Source organism: Passer montanus, unplaced genomic scaffold (genome assembly GCF_014805655.1).
Source record: "Passer montanus isolate IOZ18808 unplaced genomic scaffold, ASM1480565v1 scaffold118, whole genome shotgun sequence".
In the NCBI taxonomy this organism is placed as follows: Eukaryota; Metazoa; Chordata; class Aves; order Passeriformes; family Passeridae; genus Passer; species Passer montanus.
Window position 1 is genome coordinate 1,498,569 of NW_024358500.1, and position 24,046 is coordinate 1,522,614.

Genomic DNA, 24,046 nt, shown 5'->3' on the forward strand with positions numbered 1-24,046 from the left:
GGGGCCTTCAGCACCCCAAAAATCACGGGGATTTGGCTTTGTGAGGTTCAAAAGCTGAAAACAACTTTTCCAAGCTCTTAACCGATGGAGTTTTAAGGCGATTTCACAAAGTCCCCAAAATGGGGGTTCAGCCCCGTTTGCTGCTCGGGGGGTCCCCGGGAATTCCTGGGAACTGGGGGGGTTCCCCTCGCCTGGTCCTTACCAGTGAGTGCCGGCTCTGCCCTCGGTCTCCTCTCTCTGCTTCCCCAAAACTCTTGAAATGAGAGTCAGAAAAAACAAAAAAAACCCAAAAAACCTCCTACCTCCAGCACGGGGGATCCGCTGGGTCCTAAAGCCACACCTGAGCCGGCCCCTTCCTCCTCCCGCGCCGCCTGGGAGGGGAAAGCCGGGAAAACCCACAAACAACCCCAAATCGCCGTCCGTGAGAACGCGCCGCTGCCGGGGCGCCGGGGACGGGGTGCATTGTTGGTTTTGGGGTTTTTTTTCAAGCGGGATGAGTTTTAAACCCGTGGAAAAGCGAGGAGGGGGAGGACCCGCGCGGGGTTTGTGGGGCTGCAGGGAGGGAGGGGTGGAAGGAGCAGCTCCGGGGATTTTTCTCCTACCTCGTCAGCTCTTGAGAAAAAAATCACTGCACCCCCAAAATCTGGGATCACAGCACCCCTCCCGATCCAGGGGTGGATTCCGATCCCCCCCCAGCAGCGAGGATGCTGCAGCCACGCGGGATTTATCCCGGGACAGGGCGGGAAAAGGACCCAAAAATCACCCAAACCCCGCTGTCCCCAGCCAGGCCGGGGCTGCCGGAGGCTCTGCTGCCCCCGGTGCCGGCGTGGGGCCCCTTTCCCCCCTCCTGGAGGAGGATCCCGCCGGGATCGGGATGATCCCGAAACCCCCGAGGGACACAGAGCCAGAGCTGGGGGTGAATTCTGCAGGTTTGGGGTGAAAACCCCAAAGGAGCGGAGGGAGGGCGCTGGGGTGGAGGGGGGAGGTCTCTGGAGACGGGAATGGGGGGGAGCAGAGGAGATTTTCTCCCGTGGGATTGGATTCCCAGCAGCCCACGCTGGGTTGTGCACCAGGCCAGGCTCTGAGAGCTGCAAAATGCAGGAAAAAAGGGATTTTCAGAGCAAGATGAGAGGCAGATGGGGCTGGAAGGTGGTCTCATCTCCTCTCTGGTTTTCCATGCTGAATGATGGATAAAACCACCCAAAAAATCCCAAAACGCCTCAGCTGCCAGGTTGAGGAATGGGTAAAACCCCAAAAAGGACCCCAAAACAACCTCAATTTCCAGGCTGAGAAATGGGTAAAACCACCCAAAGGACATCAAAACCACCTCAATTTCCAGGCTGAGGAATGGGTAAAACCACCCAAAGGACCCCAAAACACCACAATTTCCAGGCTGAGAAATGGGTAAAACCACCCAAAGGACATCAAAACCACCTCAATTTCCAGGCTGAGGAATGGGTAAAACCCCAAAAAGGACCCCAAAACACCTCAATTTCCAGGCTGAAGGATGGGTAAAACCACCCAAAGGACCCCAAAACACCACAATTTCCAGGCTGAAGGATGGCTAAAACCACCCAAAGGACCCCAAAACCACCTCAGCTGCTCCCACCGAGCTCCTGCCGCCCCCAGCCGCAGCATTATCCTCATCCCGGCCCTGTTCAGCTCCATCCGGGGGCAGGAGCTGCCTGTCAATGATTAAATGAAGTTTGCCATCCCCCGGGGCTGGGAACACCCTCCCGGCCCATCCAAGCCAAACAGCCCGGGGCGCTCGGAAATCCCGAGGGAAGCGGCTCCCGGTGCCTCCGCTTCGGATGCCGCCAGGGACGAGCAGAGCTGCGAGGGCTGCAGCGGGGAGCGTTTCCAGGCTCGGGAAGCCTGGGTTAACAACCGCAGCCTTGGCCGGGCCTGCAGGAAACCTCTTACCTCTGCTTGTGCCTCATTTCCTGAGCTAATCCCAGCTCCCCAGGGCGGAGAGGCGCCGCCGGCGCTCGGAGGGGGTTCAGATTTTTCCATGGAAGCGAAGCCCTGCAGGAAGCAGCCCGGGATCCTGGGAGGCAGCTGGAAAACCCCGGGAGGGTTTTTCTCCCAGACCCTCCGGGAGCTGCTCCTTCCCTGCGGGATGCGGCGCCGGCTGCTCCTCGGTGGAAGGAGCGAGGTTTCGGAGTCTCAGCCAGGACACCTGGGCTTCTCCAGCGATTATTGTTATTTTCTAGGAAATTCCAGCTGGAGAGAGGTTGTTCAGCCCAGTTTGGGCTGCAGGAATCCCAGCGGTGTCATCCCTGGCTCCAGGCCCTGCTTTCGAGCATTGAGCGTTTCCCAGCCTGCCTGGGAACGAGGTGACCCCGAAACCTCCTCCTGCTCCACGGATACTCACCCGTGCCATCCCAAATCCACCCCCAGCGGGCAGCACGGACCAGCAGCCAAGAAAATAAGTGTTAATTTATTGGACAAGACCCGTGACAGCCCCGTCTGGAGCCCGCGAGCGGCGCCGTTGCCTTCCCGACGGGGAAGAGTTAAAAAATAGAGAATTTGTGGGGTCTGTAATGCTACAGAGGTCCCATCCCCAAGCAGAGGTGCTCTGCCCGAGCATTCCAAGCGCAGAAGGGGCCCAGGTGCTGGGGATGGAGCAGCAGCCTCGGCAAGCTGGGAACGGGGACTGTAAACTCCCTACACATCTAGAGGGGACTGGGGCTTCACAGTGACACAGCTGGGGCACTGGGGACATCAGGGACCTCCTTCCTGGCAGCCTGGGCAGGCCATGAGAGGCCCAAGTGGCCCTGGTGGCCAGTGTGGGAGTGGGGGAATCCTGCAGGAAGAGCCATGCTGGATCCTCCTCCTCCTCTGGATTTTCTTGTCCATTCCTCCTCCACCTCCTGCTCCTCTGGGCTGCAGCCATGGGATCAGCATGGCCATGGGATCAGGGTGGCCATGGGATCAGGGTGGCCATGGGATCAGCATAGCCATGGGATCAGCATGGCCATGGGATCAGCATGGCCATGGGATCAGGGTGGCCATGGGATCAGCATGGCCACAGGATCAGTGTGGCCACGGGCTCAGTGTGACCATGTGATCACTATGGACATGGGATCAGCATGGCTGCGGGCTCAGTGTGGCCATGGGATCAGTGTGGCCATGGGATCAGTGTGCCCAAGGGATCAGCATGGCCATGGGCTCAGCGTGGCTGTGGGATCAGCGTGGCCGTGGGATCAGTGTGGCCATGGGATTAGGGTGGTCATGGGATCAGGGTGGCCATGGGCTCAGCATGGCTAAGGGATCTGTGTGGCCAAGGGATCATTGTGGCCATGTGACCACCATGGCCATGGGATCACCATGGCCATGGCATCAGTGTGGCTGTGGGATCAGCGTGGCTGTGGGATCAACATGGCCATGGGATTAGGGTGGTCATGGGATCAGGGTGGCCATGGGATCAGCATGGCCATGAGATCAGCATGGCCAAGGGATCAGTGTGGCCATGAGATCAGCATGGCCAAGAGATCAGTGGGCCAAGGGATCAGTGGGCCATGGGATCAGAGATCAGTATGGCCAGGGAATCAGTGTGGCCATGGACTCATTGTGGCCATGGGATCAGTGTGCCCACGGGATCACTGTGGCCATGGGATTCCCATCTGCAATGCTGAGGGATCCCACCTGCCACATCCCTGCTTTTTCCGGGATAAATAAATTAAGGAAATGTCCAAGGGCAGGGGCAGAGGCATGGCTGGCACTGCTATCTCACGGCCAGGGACATCCTGGGTGTGGCAAACAGGGGCTGGTCCAGGGGTGGCCAGGCGGGCTGCTGCTGGCTCAGCTCCTTCTCCAGTCTCTTGAAAAGCTTCTTGGAGGCTTTTTTCCGGCGCAGCCTTCGGAAGCAGCCGAGCAAGCCGTGATCCAAGGCGGTCTGGGGTCAGAGCAGGAGGGAAATGGGGTTGAGGGGGACAGGAGAGCCCCGTGCCCACCTGGGGACACTCCAGGGGGATGCCCCATCCCAAAGCCCCCCCGACCCACCTCCAGCACGAAGGCAGCGAAGAAATTGAGGGCGGCGATGCCCAAGAGCAGCAGCTTGAAATTGAAATCCTCGATGCGCTGGAGCTTCAGCAGGGACTTGGGGAAGCCCAGCGGGTACAGGGTCAGCCAGATCATCAGGCCGAAGAGCAGGATGAGGACGAGCAGGAAGAGCACTGGGGGCGAGAGGGGTGGGGTGAGGGGCAGGGGAGGGAGGGCCGGTGGCTCTTCGTGTCCCCATGGGTGTCCTGTGAGTGTCCCGTGGGTGTCCTGAGTGTCCCATGGGTGCCCTGTGGGTGTCCTGTGAGTGCCCCATAGGTGTCCCCATGGGTGCCCTGTGGGTGCCCCTGTGAGTGTCCCATGGGTGTCCCCATGGGTGTCCTCATGGATGTCCCTGTGGATGCCCCCGTGGGTGTCCCATGGGTGTCCCAGTGAGTGTCCCATGGATGTCCCCTGCGTGTCCCGAGTGGCTCTTCGTGTCCCCATAGGTGTCCCCATGGGTGCCCTGTGGGTGCCCCTGTGAGTGTCCCATGGGTGTCCCCATGGGTGTCCTCATGGATGTCCCTGTGGATGCCCCCGTGGGTGTCCCATGGGTGTCCCAGTGAGTGTCCCATGGATGTCCCCTGCGTGTCCCGTGGGTGCTCCCCTGCTGTCGCGTGTCCTCACCGTTGGTGTAGAGCGGCTCCCGGAAGGGGTAGCCCTTGGACATGGCCACGGCCAGGATGAGGTACTGGAAGCCGGTGACGCAGAACAGGACGGTGTTCTCGTAGTTGGGCAGGTTCTGGGGCGCTGTCACCGTGCTGTTCAGGGGCACGTACCTGGGCCAGGGGCAGGGTCAGCAGAGAGGCCAAGGGGGGCTGGACACCACCCCTTGTTCTCCAGCAGTTACAACTTTGGGAGGAGCAGGGGCAGCTCCAACCTCTGCTTTGGGAGCAGCGATAGATCCCTTGGGAATGGGAGCTGGGCCAGGGGGGTTTGGGTTGGAGATCAGGAAAGGCTCTTCCCCAGAGGGTGCTGGGCACTGCCCAGGCTCCCCAGGGAATGGTCCTGGCCCCGGGGCTGCCAGAGCTCCAAGAGTGTCTGGACAGGCTGGGATTGTTGAGGTGTCTGGGCAGGGCCAGGGGTTTGACTGGATGATCCCTTCCAGCTGAGGGCATTCCATGGTTCCCTGTCTGCTGCCAGATCCCAAATCCCAGAACAAACCCTGGGCTCTGCCACAACCTCGGTGCTGTCCCCATCACCAACCCTCAGGAAGCCAGGGCAAGTTCAGGTGGGATATTGGGAAAGACTTCCTCATGGGAAGGGCTGCAAAGCACTGGAACAGCCTGTCCAGGGGAGGGTGGGATCACCATCCCTGGAAGTGTCCAAAAACCCCATGGCCCTGGCACTTGGGGCTTAGTGGCAAACAGGGGCTGGCAGTTGGACTCAATGACCTTTTCCAACACTGAATCCCACAATTCCCGGATTTGGGGCCCTCACCAGCTCTGTGAGATGGTGATGAAGTAGCTGAGGACCTGCACGGTGATGAGCAGGGCTGTCTGCAGCAGGAGGCTGCCCAGCACCAGCCCGCTGATCAGGGCCCCCTGCGGCCGCCGCACGCCCAGCGCCGGCGCCGGCCCCGTGCGCCCCATCAGCACGGCCACCGTGGTGGTGATCACCAGGTCGAAGAACAGGAACTGGAAATCACTCAGGTTGGTGTTGATCTGCGCAGAAGGGAAGGGACAGGCTCAGACCCAGGGTCTGAGCTTTTGTATTTTCCATGTATTTGTGATCCTGAAGTTCTTTAGTGCAGAACTCTGAGCTCCACACGCAGTGGCAGCTGCTGTTCTCCCGTTTTGGGCAGACACAGCAATTCCTCTCCAGGCCTGGCAATCAAGGACACCTCACTGCCTCAGGCCCTGAGAGATTAAACAAAAGGGAGCTGGGGGAGTAAACTTGGGATAAATTACTTAATTACCTGAAGCTGTACTTGGAGGATTGACCCCCAATATGCAAATGGATCAAAGTTATATAAGTGTGAAAACCCATGACCTGCAGTTCATTTCTGGGTGCAGCCCCTGGGGGGCTTTGTCTGCCTGAGATGTACCTGAAGGCCCTTCAGTAAATACACCCACTTTTTATTCCCTTACTTTGGCCTGGCCTCTGTTTTTATGCAGCCCCATAAGGCATCGGTGCCCCAGGAATTCTGAAGAAAGCAGGATTTGGGGTGGGACTCACAGTGTAGAGCAGGAGCACGGACACGAACTGGACCAGGCTGTACAGGGCCATGTACTTGAAGACCCCGAAGGAGGTGACCAAGGAGCACCGGCCCTCCCTGGGGGGGGACACAGGGGGGACACAGTGTCACCGGGAGGGATCTGCGGCACTCACCGGATTCTCCCGCATTCCCAGGATTCCCCCACTCACCGGATGACCCTGGGCACGCACTCGATGGTGGCCACACGGGAGGTGAAGGGCGAGGCCACCGACGCCTCGGCCTCGGACAGGGAGATGCCGACGTCGGCCGCCCGCAGCGCCCCGCAGTCGTTGGCACCGTCCCCGCACATCCCCACGCAGTAGCTGCGGAAAAGGGAGCCCACATTCCTCAGGGAATGGGAAAGGGAGCTCACATTCCTCAGGGAATGGGAAAGGGAGCCCACATTCCTCAGGGAATGGGAAAGGGAGCCCACATTCCTCAGGGAATGGGAAAGGGAGCTCACATTCCTCAGGGAATGGGAAAGGGAGCCCACGTTCCTCAGGGAATGAGAAAGGGAGCCCACATTCATCAGGGAATGGGAAGGAAGCCCACATTCATCGGGGAATGGGAAAGGGAGCCCACATTCATCGGGGAATGGGAAAGGAAGCCCACATTCCTCAGGGAATGGGAAAGGGAGCCCACATTCATCAGGGAAAGGGAGCCTACATTCATCAGGGAAGGGGAAAAGGAGCCCACATTCATTGGGGAATACAGGAAAGGGAGCCCACATTCATCAGGGAATGGGAAAGGAAGCCCACATTCCTCAGGGAATGGGAAAGGGAGCCCACATTCCTCAGGGAAAGGGAGCCTACATTCATCAGGGAAGGGGAAAAGGAGCCCACATTCATTGGGGAATACAGGAAAGGGAGCCCACATTCCTCAGAGAGTGGGAAAGGGACCCCATATTCCTCAGGGAACGGGGAAAGGGAGCCCATGTTCCCCAGGGAATGAGGAAAGGGTTGCCACATTCCTTAGGGAACGGGGAAAAGGAGCCCACATCCCTCAGGGAATGGGAAAAGCCTTGGCTCAGCCCAGAGAACCTGTGGATGCCCTGTTCCAGGCTGGACCTGGTGGAAGTGTCCCTGCCCATGGCACTGGTGCCACCAGGTGATGTTTGAGGGGCCTCCCAACACCGTGCATCCCATAATTCCAGGATCCAGCCCCTGGGATCCATCCCCTGGGATCCAGCCCCTGGCCCTTACTTGAGCTCCTGCAGGCTGCACACCAGCTGGGTCTTCTGCTCGGGCAGCATGCGGGCAAACACGGTGGCCCGGAGCAGGATCTGCCAACGGGAGGATCCATCAGTGTTCCTGGGGGCAGGGAACTGGGAATGTCCAGCTGGGCACTGGGAATGTCCATCAGGGAACTGGGAATGCCCAGCTGGGCACTGGGAATATCCATCAGGGAACTGGGAATGTCCAGCTGGGCACTGGGAATGTCCGTCAGGGAACCGGGAATGCCCAGCTGGGCCCTGGGAATATCCATCAGGGAACTGGGAATGTCCAGCAGTGAACAAGGTTCCCAGTGGCACTGGAAAGTTCCCAGCCCACTGGAAGGCTCCCAGAGCACTGGAAGGTTCCCCAAAGCACTGGAGGGTTCCCCGTGGCACTGGAGGGTTCCCTGTGGCACTGGAGGGTTCCCTGTGGCACTGGAGGGTTCCCAGAGCACTGGAGGGTTCCCTGTGGCACTGGAGGGCTCCCCAAGGCACTGGAGGGTTCCCAAAGGCACTGGACGGTTCCACGTGGAACTTGCCAAGCTGGGCACTGGGGATGTCCATCAGGGCACTGGGAATGCCCAGCTGGGCACTGGGAATGTCCATCAGGGAACTGGGAATGCCCAGCTGGGCACTGGGAATATCCATCAGGGAACTGGGAATGTCCAGCTGGGCACTGGGAATGTCCATCAGGGAACTGGGAATGCCCAGCTGGGCACTGGGAATATCCATCAGGGAACTGGGAATGTCCAGTAGGGAACTGGGAATGCCAAGCTGGGCACTGGGGATGTCCATCAGGGAACTGGGAATGTCCAGCTGGGCACTGGGAATGTCCAGCAAGCAGGGAACTGGGAATGTCCAGCTGGGCACTGGGAATGTCCAGTAGGGAACTGGGAATGTCCAGCAGTGAACAAGGTTCCCAGTGGCACTGGAAGGTTCCCAGCCCACTGGAAGGTTCCCCAAGGCACTGGAAGGTTCCCAGAGCACCGGAGGGTTCCCTGTGGCACCGGAGGGTTCCCCGTGGCACTGGAGGGCTCCCCGTGGCACTGGAGGGCTCCCCAAGGCACTGGAGGGTTCCCCAAGGCACTGGAGGGTTCCCCGTGGCACTGGAGGGCTCCCCAAGGCCCCCAGGGGCTCCTGCCTGACTCACCCGGGGCAGCAGCTCGGAGAAGTGCTCGCAGACCACCTGGAAGGATTTCCCGTTGAGGGCGAAGTGGCAGTGCCGGGGTGGGAGGGAGGAGCCATCCTGCTGCTGCAGGCCCTGCCAGGAAACAGCTCCAGCTCCAGCCCCAACCCCTGCGGGGCCCCCGGGCCGAGCCAGGACCTGCCTGGAGCAGCAGGAGTGGCTCCCAAAATCCCAGTTCCCAGTGGGGCTGTCTGGGGTGCAGGGCTGGGCTGACCTCGGCATCCAAGCCAAGCCTGCAGCAGGATCTGGCAGCACCCATGGGGAGATGTTTGGAGCTGCCATTCCAGCCTGGATCCCTGGATGTGCTCCAGGGAAAGGCAGGAGCAGCTGAACCTCTCCTGAAGGATGGCTTTATGAGGAGCAGGATCACAGCCTTAATTGCCTCCAAGGATGCTGGAAAATCCCTTCCCATCTCTGGGAGGGCTCAGGGCCAGGCTGGAGCACCCTGGCATAGTGGAAGGTGTCCCTGCTCATGGAATGGGATGAGCTTTAAGGTCCCTTCCAACACAACCCATTCTGGGATTACGGGATTCCCAGGACTGCGGAGAAAACTGGATTTGAGGGATTCCATTTCTTAGATACTGGGAAGAAATTCCTCCCTGTGATGGTGGGGAGACCCTGGCACAGGGTGCTCAGAGCAGCTGTGGCTGCCCTGGATCCCTGGAAGTGTCCAAGGCCAGGCTGGACAGGGCTTGGAGCACCCTGAGAGGATGGAAAGTGTCCATGCCCGTGGGATGGGATGAGCTCTAAGGTCCCTCCAAGCCAAACCATGCTGGAATACTGTGATTGCATGAAAAACCGAGCCCTGCAGGGTGCCTGGGCAGTTTGGGCTCCCAAAAGGTGTCCTGGGCTCTCACCTGGGGCTGCTCCTCGCCCTGGGAGTGCTCGGCCAGGACGAACTTGAGGGCGGCGGGTTTGTCGTGGCCGGGCGGCGAGGCCGTGACGAAGATCACGCCCTCCCTGGGCTCCACCATGCGGCACCCCCGCGCCACGTTCATGGCTGTCAGCATGTTGTCCCCTGCCAGGGACACGTGGGCCATCAGCAAGGAGGTTTTGGGATGTCCAGGCCAAGAGGAGCAGCTCCAAGCTGCCGTGTCCCCTCTCCTGGCCACTGCAGCCACGTGGTGGCTTTGCTTCCCTCTTCTTTCCTCCAAAACCTCCTGCCTGCCCTGCCCCAAAGAAATGTGGGTTCAGCCCCTGTTCTCCTGGCTGGAAAACACCCAGAGGTGTCCCTACACCCCCTGCATTAGGCAAGAAATTTGGGATTTCAAACACAGCAATATTTAGGGGATGGACAGCAGAACAATGAGTTCTTCCACCCAAAACACATCTGATCCCCACTGTGGACCGTGCATCCCGAGGGCAGGGATGCACAGAGCCTGGACCCAGGAATCCTCATAGTGCCTCCACAGCTGCTTCAGGCACGGATTCCTGCTGGGGTCATGCTGGGCTTCCTGGTGGGATCCCTGGTGGGGTTCCTGGAGGGATTTCCGGAGTAGGGTTCCTGGGGTGGGGTTCCTGGTGGGATTCCTGGGGTGGGATTCCTGAGGTGGGGTTCCTGGAGTGGGGTTGCTGGTGGGAAAGCCCTCTCCCCCTGCCCAGGACTGTCTGTGTGCCCTGCACGCCTCCAGGACTGTCTGTGTGCTGTCCCTCCCCGAGCCCCGTGTGCTGGTCCCTCCCAGGGTCACCTGTCACCATGACAGGGCGGATGTTGGCGCTCCTCAGCAGCTGGATCACCGGGGCAGACTCCGGCTTCAGGACGTTCTTCATGACCAGGAACCCCAGGAAGTTCAGGCTGCTCTCCACGGAGTCCCTGGTGGGAGACAAGGAGCCTTTCATCACCTCCAAAACCAGCAGAGAGCATCAAGGGGTGTGAGCAGCTAAAATCCATCTGGGAACCAGCCAGAGATTCCCTCCGTATGGATTAGGGATGAATTCCCTGCAGGGTGAAGAAGTGAGTGAGGAGGTGGAGAGAGGGAGCACTGGCACCAACCTGGGAAGCTGCAGGGCCTCCTCGAAGGTGGCCACCGTGCCCAGGGCTTTGCAGGCCAGAGCCAGGACCCGGAAGCCGTCGGTGGTGTAGTGCCGGAGCATCTGGGAGAAATCTGGGGGCACTGGAAAAGCGAGGCCAGGACAGCTCCTGAGGGGACCCCGGCTCCGGGAGGGGACACGGAGCTCTGGGGTTTGGGTGCTTATGAGAGCTGCTCCTCAGGGGGAGGATCCCATACTGGGCTGGAAGAAGCCCCCAACCCCATTTCCATCTTCTGGCCCCTGTTTCCTTTCCCTCCTGTGGCTGGAGCCACCCCAAAGCCTTTGGGAGCTGCCTCAGTGTTCCTGAGGATCATTCCCTGGGGGATGAGCCTCAGGGATGCAGCCAGCGGGTTTGGGGGTGAGCCCACCTCCCAGTACCAACCAGTTTCCTTCCTGCACAGACTGGCCACCATCTCAGGGGCACCCTTGACGTAGGCGTGGGCTGAGGCCTCCCCTGGCAGCTTGACCAGGACGCTCATCCTCTGGAGGGAGGAGGAGAACGGGAAACGCCGCAGGATCCCCAGGGGGGCCTGGTGCCTCTGTGGAAAGCAGGTGAGATGAGGGCCGGACAGGAATTCCTCCAGGAGGCAGGAGGGTGGGGAGCTGTTCCATGGGGTTACCCTGTCCCGAGGCTGCTCCTCCTCCGGCGGAGGTTTCACCACGGCCAAGACCTTCATCTCAAACTGCTGGAACGCAGGGAGCTCCCCTTCCTCCTCCTCCTCCATCATCTCCAGGCGCTGAAACCGAGAGGGCAAAACCCTGCCGAGCTCCTCTACCCACAGAGGGCCCAGAACCGCTGAGATTCCCAACGCCCCCCTCTCCAGCCCCGCAGCTCCCGCCTCACCCAGCCGGTGGATTCCAGCATTTTGATGTCCACGGGGTCCCCGACGAGCTGTCCCCGCAGCGGTGACACGGCGTGGCAGGAGGCCAGGGCGTAGAGCAGGGCGCCGGCGGGCAGGCAGCGGGGCTCGTGCACGATGGGCAGGAAGCGCTGCTGCTCCAGGGGCACCACGCCCCACACGTCCAGCCCCTCGTGGGTCAGCGTCCCGGTCTGCGGGCACAGCGCGGTGGGCACGGGCAGCCCCGGCGCCCGCCCGGCCCGCCCGCCCGGCCCGCCTCACCTTGTCGAAGCACACCAGGCGGATCTTCCCGCACAGGTTGATCCGCGGGGGGCTGATGCAGAAGATTCCCTGTTTCTTCAGCCGGTTCTGGGCGTAGATGGTGCCCACGGTCATGGCGGCCGGCAGCGCTGGCGGCACGATGACGGTGACCAGGTCCAGGGCACGGATGATGATTTGTCCCACGGGGACCTGGGAGGGGAGGAGGAGGAACAGGGGTGGGCATCCCTCCCCGGATGGATCCCTGCGGGCTCTCCCGCTCGCTCCTCCAGCCCTACCTGGTTCCTAACCAGGATGAGGATGCTGTACAAGGTGCCGATGAGAGCTGTGCGGGGGAGAAGGGGCTCGGTTACAAAGCAGGGCACAGCAGGGAGCTGGAATGGAATTCCATTCCAAGGAATCTGGCTGCTCCAGGATGTGCCTCCAGGCCCAGACCTACCCAGGACGGCGAGGAACAGCACAAACTTCACAGCATCCTTGTAGAACTTGAAGCTCACGGGTTTGGGGTAGAGGATGGAGCTGATGAGGTCCCCCTTGGCTGTGCAGAACCCTGTGGCACAGGCAGGAGGTCACCATGGCACCGCTCCCAAGGGCACGGATTCATCCCAGGACTCATCCTGGATTATCCCCCACGCCCTCACCTGTGCGGGTGACCACGGCCAGCACCTCCCCGCCCACGTAGGCCTTGGCCTGGATGACCTGTGTCCCGCAGAACAGCGTGTGCCGCCGGTGCTCCTCGGGGCAGTACGCGGCTCCGCCCGCCGGCAGCGGCGTCTTCATCACCGGCACGCTCTCCCCTGCCCAGAACATTCCAGAGGGGGACTGTCACCCCAGGGGGTCAGGGGCCAGCAGGCCGGGGTGGGAAGGCGGCTCTGACTGAATCCCATGGGAATGTGATGCCTAGGATTTTAGCTTTTGTATTTTTCAGCTCCTGTGCTGCATTAGTGCCTAACTCTAAACTCCACAGCCTGTTCTGTCAGCTGCTGCTCTCACCTTCTGGTCAGACACAACAATTCCTCTGGACCTGGAACTCAAGGACACCCTCCAGCCTCAGGCCTCGAAAAGTATAAACAAAATGAGTTGGGGGCAGCAAACTGGGGGTAAATGACTTCATTACCTGAAGCTGTAATTGGAGCATTAACCCCTGATATGTAAATGGGGTTCAAAATTTATAATTGTCTGAAAAACCCGTGCCCATTGTCCATTTTGGGTGTAGCCTTGGAAGCTCCTGACTGCCCAAGGTGTATCCATGGAAGACCTTCAATGAATACCCACTTTATCCCCTTAACCCCTGCCTGGCCTCTGCTCCAGGCAGGCAGCCCAGTGCGGGAAGGGCTCTCACCGGTCAGCAGGCTCTCGTTGACCATGCACTCGCCCGTCAGCAGCGTGGCGTCGCACGGCAGCAGCGCCCCGGCCGCCGGCAGCCGGATGCAGTCCCCAGGCACCAGCTCTGCTGAGCTGACCACCAGCTCCTCTGGAAAACAACCCTGCTCAGGGCCTGGGGAATGAGGGAACTGATCTCCTGACACCTGGAGAACCCGCTCAGGGACTGGGGTATGGGGCACTCATCTACTCATCTCCTGACACCTGGAAAACCCCCCCTTAGGGCTTGGGGAACAGGGCACTCATTTCCAGACACCTGGAGAACCCGCTCAGGGATTGGGGAATGGGGCACTCATCTCCTGACACTTGGAGAACCCGCTCAGGGATTGGGGAATGGGGTCACACTCATCTCCAGACTCCTGGAGAACCCCCTTAGGAATTGGGGAATGGGGTCACACTCATCTCCAGACTCCTGGAGAACCCCCTTAGGAATTGGGGAATGGGGTCACACTCATCTCCAGACACCTGGAGAATCCCCTCAGGGATTGGGGAATGGCGGAACTCATCTCCAGGCACCTGGAGAACCTGCTCAGGGCTTGGGGAATGGGGGGCACCAGGGAAGGAATCTCCATGGGATAAGGCAGCGAATAGGAAGGGGTTAATCCCCTGGAGATGGAAAATTGAGATCCAGGCCTGGGGAGAGCTGATCCAGACCAGAATTCCCAGTAGGGAGGTGCCAGACCTCAGGAGAGCTAATCCAGACCGTAATTCCCAACCATCCTGAGCACCGGGAATGGCACAAACACCAGTGGACAGCCAAGATTCGGGCTGTGTGACAAATGGAACCACCAGAGGAACCCCAGGGGTTCCCAGCACTGGGAAAAGCAGGAGGAAAAGGGCTGGTGACAGGGCAGGGATTCATGGGGGGATTATCCTTGTAATCAATTTCTCTCTCTCTTCCCCTGAAATCCCCTGTTAAATTAAATCCATATTGACTTTGGAATATGGTCTTGTCTGCATTTGGGCAGAGGCATCTTTTACTCATTGGACCCCAAAATTATTCCTGTGCCTCATAAGATTATTCCCGTGTATCCCAACATTACTCCCACATATAATAACGTTATTCCCATATATCATATTGTTATTCCCATGTATCCCAACATAATTTCTATCTTATAAAATTATTCCCATATATTGTTATTGCCATGTATCCCAACATTATTCCCACACATCCCAACATTATTCTGGTGTCTCATAACATTATTCCCATGCATAATAACATTATTCCCAGGTATCACAACATTATTCGTGTGTATCCCAATACTATTCCCACACATCCCAACATTACTCTGGTGCTTCATAACATTATTCCCATGTATAATAACATTATTCCCATATACCATAAGGTAATCCCTATGTATCCCAACATTATTCCCATATATCTCAACATTATTCCTGTGTATCCCAGCATTATTCCTGTGTATCCCAACGTTATTCCCATGTATCCCAACACTATTCCCACACATCCCAACATTACTCTGGTGTCTCATAAATTATTCCCATGTACAATAACATTATTCCAGTGCATCCCAACATCACTCCCACCTATCCCAACACTACTTTGGGGCAAAACCAGGATCCCAAAGGACACATTGTCCCAACCACCATCCCAAAAATCCTCCCTCTCACCTCCTCCGGGCCGCCGGACCCGGACCCCCATGGACATCCTGGCCATGTTCCGCAGCGTGGTGCTTTGCTGGGAGGGAGGCAGAGATCAGAACCCACCCAAAACACGGGAAACCATCCCTAAAAACAGCCTGGGGGGCTCGGAAGCAGGGACAGAGGACAGGGAGACCTGGGAGAGGGCTGTCCCCACCCGGAGCGGGGCTGTTCCGCGGGGCTGTGGCCCCAGAGGAGCTGCCCCCACCCACCTTGCGCGTCTCGTAGAGCGACAGCCCCAGCGAGAAGGTGGAGATGAGGAAGATGCAGGCGGCGTAGTAGTAATAGGCATCACACACCCACAGCACCATGCTGAGCACTTGGAACAGGTAGAAGGGGTTGAGAACCTGCAACAAGGAGAAAAACAGGTCTGGGAACTCACTGGGAGACCTCCCTCTCCGGTGGGAGAACCTCCTCCAGCCCATCATGGGATTTCCATGTTCCTGGGGTGGGAGAACCTCCCCCAGCCCATCATGGGATTTCCAGGTTCCTCAGGGTGGGAGAACCTCCCCCAGCCCATCATGGGATTTCCAGGTTCCTCAGGGTGGGAGAACCTCCTCCAGCCCATCATGGGATTTCCAGGTTCCTGGAAATGGGGGACAGCTTCCCCTGCCCAGTATGGGATTTCCAGGTTCTGTGGAAATGAGGAGAGCTTCCTCTTGCCCAGTATGGAATCTCCAGGCTCCTGGAAGCGGAGAGAGCTTTCTCCATCCTATCGTGCAATTTCCAGGTTCCTGGAAATGGGCAGAGCTTCCTCCATCCCAGTATGGGATTTCCAGGTGGGAGAAATTTCTCCAGGCTCCTTGGAGGAAGTAAAGCTTCCTCCAGCCCATCGTGAGCCTTCCAGGCTCCTGGATGAAGAAGAGAATCCAGCCCTTCCCTGGGGCTGGCAGCCCCCAAACCCTCCATCCACCATGGAATTCCCTAGGGATGCTGCTCCTGAGACCCTCAGGCACCTCCACCACCCCCAGGGGCTGCTCCTGTCTGAGCCCAGAGGGTCAGGAAGGGTCCCCTCCACAGCTCTGTCTTCTCCCCACATCCTCTCCTCCCTTCCCTTCCCAAGGGCTGGGAAGCACTTCCAGAGAGGGACAGGGAGGAGGGGAAGGATCTGTCCTGGGAAAATCCACTTGGGAAGCCCAGCCTGGAACCCACCTCCTCCACCAGGAGCCTGGCATAGGACTTGACGGGCACCTCGATGAGGTTGGGGCCGTAGATCTTCCTCCTGAGGGGGGAAGGACAGCGAGGGAATGTTATCCTTGGGAAGGAGAGGGAAGGAGTTTTAACCATGGGAAAAGAGAGGGAAGGAGTTTTATCCTTGGGAAAGGGAAGAGAAGGAATTTTAACCTTGGGAAAGGAGAGGGAAGGAGCTTGATCCTTGGGAAAAGAGGGAACTAATTTCATCCTTGGCAAAAGAGGGAAGGAGTTTTAATTTTGGGAAAAGAGAATTTTATCCTTGGGAAAAGAGAGGGAAGTAATTTGATCCTTGGGAAAGGAGAATTTGATCATCGGGAAAAGAAAGGGAAGGAATTTCACCCTTAGGAAAAGAGGGAAGTAGTTCTGTCCTTGGGAAAAGAGGGAAGGAGTTTCATCTTGGGAAAAGAGGGAAGGAGTTTTATCCTTGGGAAAAGAGGGAAGGGGTTTGATCCTTGGGAAAAGCTGCATTTCCAGCCCTAGGGCCCTTCGTGCTGCCCAGACCCCCACGAGGAGCTGGGTTCTGCGGAGAAGCCAATCCCAGGAATTCCATCCCGCCCGGCAGTTTGGGGTCTGAGGCTCCGGGATTTCCTGCTCCCTGGAAAAGCCCCGGGAGGCTGCCAGCCCCCACCTGGCGCCGTGCTCCTGCTGCTCCAGCCCGGCCCGGCACAGGTGCAGCTCTGCGCAGGTCCAGCCCTCGTCCAGGACGCTGGGCAGCAAAGAACAACAGGGAGAGAGTCAGGCCCAGCGGGAAGGGCGGAACAAACAGCACGGCCAAGGGCTCGGGACAAACCCACCCCTTTGGAAAGGGAGAGTGCCCTGTTCCTTGGCCTCTCTGCGGCCCACGGCTGCCAAGGGAAGGCAACAAAAGGGGCACAGTCTGAGAGCCGGGAGCGTCCGGCCCTGCCAAACCATCCCGGCCGGTTCCCCGTGCCCGGGAGCACCCCGAGGGCACCAGGGATGGCTCCCGAGGCCCAGGAGCGCTGAGGGTGATGCCTCAGGGTTTGAGCTTTTGTATTTTCTGTGTATTTGTGACCCTGCAGTTCTTTAGTGCAGAACTCTGAACTCCACACGCAGTGGCAGCTGCTGTTCTCCCGTTTGGGCAGACACAGCAATTCCTCTCCAGGCCTGGCAATCAAGGACACCTCACTGCCTCAGGCCCCGAGAGATTAAACAAAAGGGAGCTGGGGGAGCAAACTTGGGGTAAATGACTTCATTACCTGAAGCTGTAATTGGAGGATTAATCCCCAATATGCAAATGAACCAAAGTTATAAAAGTGTGAAAACCCTGTGGTCCATTTTTGGGTGCGGCCCCTGAGGGAGGGTTTTGTCTGCCCAGAATGTACCTGAAGGCCTTCAAAAAACACAAGTGATTTTATTCCTTTATTTTGGCCTGGCCTATGTTTTTAGAGAGACCCGATAAGGCACGAAAGGACGGGAGGTGCTGGGAATGCCGGGGGCGGGAGGATGCTGAGGGAGCTGGGAACGCCAGGATCCAGGAGGATCCTGAGAGAGCTGGGAATGCCAGGATCCAGGAGAACCCAGGAGGATCCTGAGGGAGCTGGGAATGCCAGGATCCAGGAGAACCCAGGAGGATCCTGAGGGAGCTGGGAATGCCAGGATCCAGGAGGATCCTGAGGGAGCTGGGAACGCCAGGATCCAGGAGAACCCAGGAGGATCCTGAGGGAGCTGGGAATGCCAGGATCCAGGAGGATCCTGAGGGAGCTGGGAACGCTGGGATCCAGGAGAACCCAGGAGGATCCTGAGGGAGCTGAGGGAGCAGGAATGGCGGTCTCTGGGAGTACCTGACTCTGCAGAAGGCCTGCCGCCGCTCCAGCCACACGTAGCGCATTCCCTGGAACAGGTAATACCTCAGGAGGTTCTTCTGCTGGACACGGACAGGGAAACGAGGCGTGAGTGGGGTGTCCAGAGACAGGGACAGGCCTTGGGGGTGGGGAAGGTCCCGGTGCCACCTCGTCCTTGTCGTGCAGCCGCACGGTGTCACGGCTCTCCTCCTCGTCCGGCACTGCCACGGCCACGCTGCTCCTGCGCTCCGGCTGGGCCCCGGGGTGCTGCTCCAGGCTGCTGGGGGAGCTGGGCTCAGCCATGGCCTGCCACCCTCCCTCGGGGACATCAGGGCTCAGCCATGGCCTGCCACCCTCCCTCGGGGACATCGGGGCCCAGCCATGGCCTGCCACCCTCCCTCGGGGACATCGGGGCCCAGCCATGGCCTGCCACCCTCCCTCAGGGATGCCCAGGCTCAGCCATGGCCTGCCACCCTCCCTTGGGGACATCGGGGCTCAGCCATGGCCTGCCACCCTCCCTCGGGGACATCGGGGCCCAGCCATGGCCTGCCACCCTCCCTCGGGGACACCCAGGTTCAGCCATTGCCTGCCACCCTCCCTTGGGGACATCGGGGCTCAGCCATGGCCTGCCACCCTCCCTCGGGGACATCGGGGCCCAGCCATGGCCTGCCACCCTCCCTCAGGGATGCCCAGGCTCAGCCCTGGCCTGTCAACTTCACTCAGGGCCAGGGGACACCTGGGCCCAGCCATGGCCTGCCACCCTCCCTTGGGGACACCTGGGCTCAGCCCCGGCCTGCCACCCTCCCTCAGGGACATCAGAGCTCACCCATGGCCTGCCACCCTCCCTCGGGGACATCGGAGCTCACCCATGGCCTGCCACCCCTCCATCAGGGACACCTGGGCTCAGCCACCCTCCCTCAGGGACATCCAGGCCCAGCCACCCTCCCCAGAGCCAGGGGTGGCTCGGACCCCGCAGGGACAGAGCCCGGCTCACCTGGCCTCGCCCAGCGGCTCCGTCAGCACCTTGGTGGTGAAGCACTGCCCAAAACGGTCCTGAAACACAGGGATGGGCTGGCAGGGGAAACTGGGAATGCCTGGAGTGTTCCCAGCTCCTTCCAGAACCCAGGAAGGCCCTGGCCACCCATCCCGAGTGGGGGATGAGGTCTGGGGACAATGAAAAGAAATTCCAAACCATCAGGCTGGGATGGAAGGGGAAACGTGGAGTTATTTTAGGAATAATAATGATTCTGGAATGGGACAATTCTAGGAATTATAATAATAATGGTAATAAATTTCTGGAATAATCTGGTGCTTGAGGAAAGGAGATATCAGACACAGGCAGGAGGACAAGGAGAGAGAATATTCACAGGGTCCTCTTGGGAACCTGGGGCAGAGCCCAATCCCAGATCCACAAAATCTAACTCCCAGTCCACAGAATCCAACCCCAGACTCACACACCCCAAGCCTGGATCCACAGAGCCCAAGCCTGGATCCACAGAATCAACTCCAGACCCACAGAATCCAACCTCAAATCCACAGAGCCCAACTCTGTATCCACAGAAACCATCTCCCAATCCACAGAATCCAACCCTGGATCCACAGAATCCACCCCCAGATCCACAGAATCCAATATCAAATCCACAGAGCCCAATTCTGGATCCACAGAATCCAACCCTATCCAAGCCTGGATCCACAGAGCCCAAGCCTGGATCCACAGAATCAACTCCAGACCCACAGAATCCAACCTCAAATCCACAGAGCCCAACTCTGTATCCACAGAAACCATCTCCCAATCCACAGAATCCAACCCTGGATCCACAGAATCCAACCCCGGATCCACAGAATCCAACCCCAGATCCACAGAATCCAACCCTGGATCCACAGAGCCCAACTCTGGATCCACAGAATTCAACTCCCAATCCACAGAATCCACCCCAGTTCCACAGAATCCAACTCCTAACCCACAGAATCCCACCCAGACCCTCAGAATCCAATCCAGACTTCCCAGAAGCGCCCCCAGACCCGCTCCCAGCTCCCAGGCTCCATGGGACTCACCCTGATGATGACCCAGTCCGCCTGGCCCAGGGCACAGGGCTGGCACTTGGCCTGCACCTCCAGGCTGGGCTTCCAGTGGAAGAGCAGCAGGAGCAGCCCCGCGCTCAGCACGGAGCCCGCGTGGCACAGCAGCACCCGCCACGTCCTGCGCTGGTAGCCCGTCACCTCCTGCGGGACAGGGGACCACTGGGGACACTGGGGACCACTGGGGACCACTGGGGATCACTGGGAATCACTGGGGATCACTGGGGATCACTGGGGACCATTGGGAACCACTGGGAATCACTGGGGACCACTGGGGATCACTGGGGACCACTGGGGATCACTGGGGATCACTGGGAACCACTAGGAATCACTGGGGACCACTGGGGATCACTGGGATACTGGGGACCACTGGGGATCACTGGGAACCACTGGGAACCACTGGGGATCACTGGGAGCCATTGGGAATCACTGGGGATCACTGGGAATCACTGGGGACCACTGGGGATACTGGGGATCACTGGGGATCACCGTGAATTGGTCACTGGGAATCAATCACTGGGAATGCATCACTGGGGATCACTGGGAATGAATCACTGGGGATCACTGGGAACCACTGGGGACCACTGGGGATCACCATGAATTGGTCACTGGGAATCAATCACTGGGAATGACTGGGAATCAATCACTGGGAATGCATCACTGGGGATCACTGGGACTCGATCACGGAATGACTGGGAATCGATCACTGGGAATCAATCACTGGGGATCACTGGGGATCAATCACCAGGAATCACTGGAACCAATCACTGGGGATCAATCACCAGGAATCACCAGGAATCAATCACCTGCACCCGGCTGCTCAGACATAAAATCAGCTAAAATCAATTACCAACCATTAAATCCCGAACCCCCAAAATCCCGGCGCGGCCGAGCCCCAGGGAAGGGGCAGGGAAAACCAAGGGGCTGGAAAAGCAGCAGCTGGGGGCGTGGGAAGCCCAGGGATGGTGTGGGAGACCCCCCAGGCCAGACCTACCATGTGGGCCGGGTCCGTGTCCGGCTGCAGCGTCCCGTAGCCCGGGCGCCGGGCCCCCAGCAGCCGGCTGCTGTCTGCAAATCCACCAGAGACACGGAGAGGGTCAGCAGAGGGGCTGCTCACCCCGGGAGGACGCGGTGGCTCCCGGCCCATCCAGCCAGGATCGCTGCCTCCTCATCCTCCCGGGCACGTGACGGTCACGGGGACGACGCCGGAGCAGCCCCGGGATTTCTGGCGTTATCCCAGGAGCCCAGCGGGCACGGGAAGGGAGCAGGGTTGGCCGGAGCCAGGCCAGCTCTGCCTGCCACTTTTCCAGCTCGTTTGCTCCTTGTTTGCTCCCTGGGTTTGCTCCTGGCTGCCAAAAAATCGACATTTCCCAGTTTCAACCATGCTGATTCCCGTCGGGCTCCGCTGCACCCCAAAGCCCAGGGATCAGGGATCATCCCTGGGATCCCCCCAGGTGCGATCTCAACCATCACCCTCCGTGCCTGAAGCTGAACTGCTCATTCCCTAAATCCAGCATGGATCAGGAGTCACCGGTCCTGCTCATTCCCTAAATCCAGCATGGATCAGGAGTCACCAATCCTACTCATTCCCCAAATCCAGCATGGATCAGGAGTCACCGATCCTGCTCATTCCCCAAATCCAGCATGGATCAGGAGTTACCGAGACTGCTCATTCCCTAAATCCAGCATGGATCAGGAGTCACTGATCCTGCTCATTCCCTAAATCCAGCATGGATCAGGAGTCACCGAGCCTGCTCATTCCCCAGATCCAGGATGGATCAGGAGTCACCGATCCTGCTCGTTCCCTGAATCCAGGATGGATCAGGAGTCGCTGATCCTGCTCGTTCCCTAAATCCAGGATGGATCAGGAGTCACCAATCCTGCTCATTCCCTAAATCCAGGATGGATCAGGAATCACTGAGCCTGCTCATTCCCCAAATCCAGCATGGATCAGCAGTCACCGATCCTGCTCATTCCCTAAATCCAGCATGGATCAGGAGTCACCGAGCCTGCTCGTTCCCTAAATCCAGCATGGATCAGGAGTCACCGATCTGCTCATTCCCCAAATCCAGGATGGATCAGGAGTCACCGATCTGCTCATTCCCCAAATCCAGGATGGATCAGGAGTCACCGAGCCTGCTCATTCCCTAAATCCAGCATGGATCAGGAGTCACCAATCCTGCTCATTCCCCAAATCCAGGATGGATCAGGAGTCACTGAGCCTGCTCATTCCCTAAATCCAGGATGGATCAGGAGTCACTGAGCCTGCTCATTCCCTAAATCCAGCATGGATTATGATCACAGCATTCCCAAGGCTGGGATCTCAGAGCAGCAGTGGGGAGGCAACACGTGGCAGAGGCACAAGCACGGAGCTGGGAACTGTTCCTGCTCCTGGAACACGTGGATATTTCCTGCCTGGGCTGGGGTTGGGTTTCCAGGAGGGCACCAAGACCAGCTCAAGGATTTACACTGGAAAAACCGCCCCGGCTGGATTCCTGCTGCTCCCTGTCCACCCCAAAGCTCCTCTGCAGGGAATGAAAGCCATTCATTAAAACCATTCCCTGGTTTTGGTGATCCCGGTGGAGAGGGGATCCATCTCCAGCTCCTGCAGCCGGTGTCGCTCCATGGGATAAATTTGGAGGGGAGGAATTGGGGGATGAGCCTGAGGGACGGTTCAGTAACACAAAGGAGCCAAGAAAAGGAAGGGAGGGGTCAGCTGTCCCCAGTGCCAGCCTCAAATTCTGCAAAAAGCTGGAATTCCAGCTGCAGGGACGCCCGCAGTGCTGCCCTTGCCAAGGACAGGGTCATGCACGAGGGCTTTTCCCGCGATCTGCAGGAGGTGGAAAAGTGTCCAAACAACCTGAAACCGGCCCAGTTCCCTTCCCCAAGCCTCTGGGCAATGGGAAGCCCGGCCTGCCCCTCTCCTGAACGGAACTATCCCGGCTCTCCTCGATCCTAAAGCAACAAATCCTTGGGAGGAACCAAGCGGCTCCGCACAGCCCCGTCCCGGGGAATTCCTCCCACTCCCGCTCCCATCCCGGCTGCTCCCAAAGCTCGGCAGGTGAGGAGAAGCCCCGGCACAGACTCACCCCGCCTCATCCTGCCGGGAGCGCCGGCGGAGCCACCCGGGGACTGTGGGATCGGTCAGGGTGGGGTCGGGAAGGGAGGGATCGGTCAGGATGGGATCGGTCAGGGTGGGATCGGGAAGGGTGGGATCGGTCAGGATGGGATCGGCCGGGCTGGGACCGGCAGCGCCGCCATCCCCGCGGCCGTGGCCGGGCAGATCCGGAGCGGAGCCGCCGCAGTCCCGGCACCGAGGCCACTCCTTGTCGGCAAACACGGCGCGGGGGCTCCTGGATATCCCTTCTCCGCCTCCGGATCCCGGGAATTTCCCCGGAGCCCTGCACAGAGCTCTGCTCTCTGCTTCCCTCTCCCGAAAAACACGGATGAGGAGGAGAATAAGGGCCAGGAGAGGCTGGAATCCCGGAGAGGGGTCAGGACGCACCGGCCCCGCTGGTCCGGGGAAGACGGGAGCCAAGATCCCGCACTGATGATGGATGTGCACGGCCAAAATCCCACCTGGAATTCCCTGCAGCTGCCTGGCTCCGAGTCCGGGCCCTGTCCTGTCCTCTCGGGTGGAAATTTGGGAAGAGGCTGCTCTGGATGCTCCCACAGCCACTGGCAGGGGGCGTGAACCCCCGGACTCCGGAGCGCAGAGCTGGAAGCCGGGATGGGATTGGGATCCAAGACCTGGCTGGGGATCAGCTGGGAATGCCAGGCCCTTGTCCCAGGATTTGGATGCGAGAGCCAGCCCCCTCCCCAGCAGAGGTGACACACAAAACAGATGGATGCTGCTCCCAGAGACTTCTCCATCAGCTTCCCTGGGCAGCCCTGGCCCTTCCCGAGCCCTTTTCAGGAAGCAAACAAACCCCACGGGGGCCTGGAGACCTCCTGCTGCTCCCATGGCTCCTGCTGGATGGTCCCTGGGCAGCACCGTCCGTCCGTCCATCCATCCATCCATCCATCATCCATCCATCCCCCATCCATCCATCCATCCCCCATCCATCCATCCATCCCCCATCCATCCATCCATCCCCCATCCATCCATCCATCCCCCATCCATCCATCCATCCCCCATCCATC

General features: G+C 59.2%; 2 protein-coding genes across 11 annotated transcripts in view; both read right to left on the reverse strand.

Moving 5' to 3' along the window:
- The window catches only part of MFAP2 (microfibril associated protein 2), a 9,892-nt gene extending 7,714 nt beyond the window's left edge, over positions 1 to 2,178 (reverse strand). The window contains exon 1 of one of the 5 annotated variants that reach the window (XM_039697506.1): positions 1,924 to 2,178. In XM_039697506.1, coding sequence (XP_039553440.1) covers positions 1,924 to 2,013 — 90 coding nt within the window. In that variant the 5' untranslated portion in view covers positions 2,014 to 2,178. Of the gene's footprint in view, positions 1 to 202; positions 262 to 302; positions 340 to 602; positions 678 to 1,594; positions 1,605 to 1,923 lie in introns of those variants that run through there. The other 4 variants (XM_039697510.1, XM_039697508.1, XM_039697509.1 and 1 more) reach the window with 4 other exon arrangements.
- A 242-nt stretch (positions 2,179 to 2,420) lies between these two features.
- ATP13A2 (ATPase cation transporting 13A2) lies at positions 2,421 to 23,958 on the reverse strand. 6 transcript variants are annotated; one of them, XM_039697511.1, is made up of 29 exons: positions 23,483 to 23,958; positions 20,898 to 20,971; positions 19,880 to 20,047; positions 18,819 to 18,895; positions 17,993 to 18,104; positions 17,825 to 17,907; positions 16,651 to 16,728; positions 15,981 to 16,050; positions 15,041 to 15,175; positions 14,799 to 14,865; positions 13,129 to 13,260; positions 12,428 to 12,583; positions 12,226 to 12,336; positions 12,065 to 12,111; positions 11,790 to 11,978; positions 11,513 to 11,719; positions 11,289 to 11,405; positions 11,051 to 11,207; positions 10,631 to 10,751; positions 10,326 to 10,450; positions 9,495 to 9,655; positions 8,602 to 8,712; positions 7,441 to 7,520; positions 6,409 to 6,561; positions 6,220 to 6,316; positions 5,482 to 5,705; positions 4,669 to 4,820; positions 4,006 to 4,178; positions 2,421 to 3,898 (listed from the first exon to the last, which is right to left on the reverse strand). In XM_039697511.1, exons 1-29 carry the CDS (start codon positions 23,922 to 23,924, stop codon positions 3,728 to 3,730), a joined length of 3,990 nt encoding a protein of 1,329 aa, XP_039553445.1. In that variant the 5' UTR covers positions 23,925 to 23,958; the 3' UTR covers positions 2,421 to 3,727. The 6 variants fall into 6 exon arrangements, with proteins under 6 accessions (XP_039553445.1, XP_039553451.1, XP_039553450.1 ...); XM_039697517.1 differs by having other exon boundaries at positions 3,728 to 3,898; positions 17,993 to 18,101; positions 18,819 to 18,877; XM_039697516.1 differs by having other exon boundaries at positions 3,728 to 3,898; positions 18,819 to 18,877.
- Between the last annotated feature and the right edge of the window lie 88 nt (positions 23,959 to 24,046).

What these genes read in the sequence shown, in the direction of transcription:
- ATP13A2 (XM_039697511.1), bottom strand. Translation starts at nt 23,924, where the DNA reads ATGGATGGATGGATGGACGGACGGACGGTGCTGCCCAGGGACCATCCA. An exon ending in AGGAGCAGCCTCGGGACAGG is followed by an intron (nt 11,208 to 11,288) that starts GTAACCCCATGG and finishes TGCTTTCCACAG; the next exon opens with AGGCACCAGGCCCCCCTGGG. An exon ending in AGGGCGAGGAGCAGCCCCAG is followed by an intron (nt 8,713 to 9,494) that starts GTGAGAGCCCAG and finishes GTTTCCTGGCAG; the next exon opens with GGCCTGCAGCAGCAGGATGG.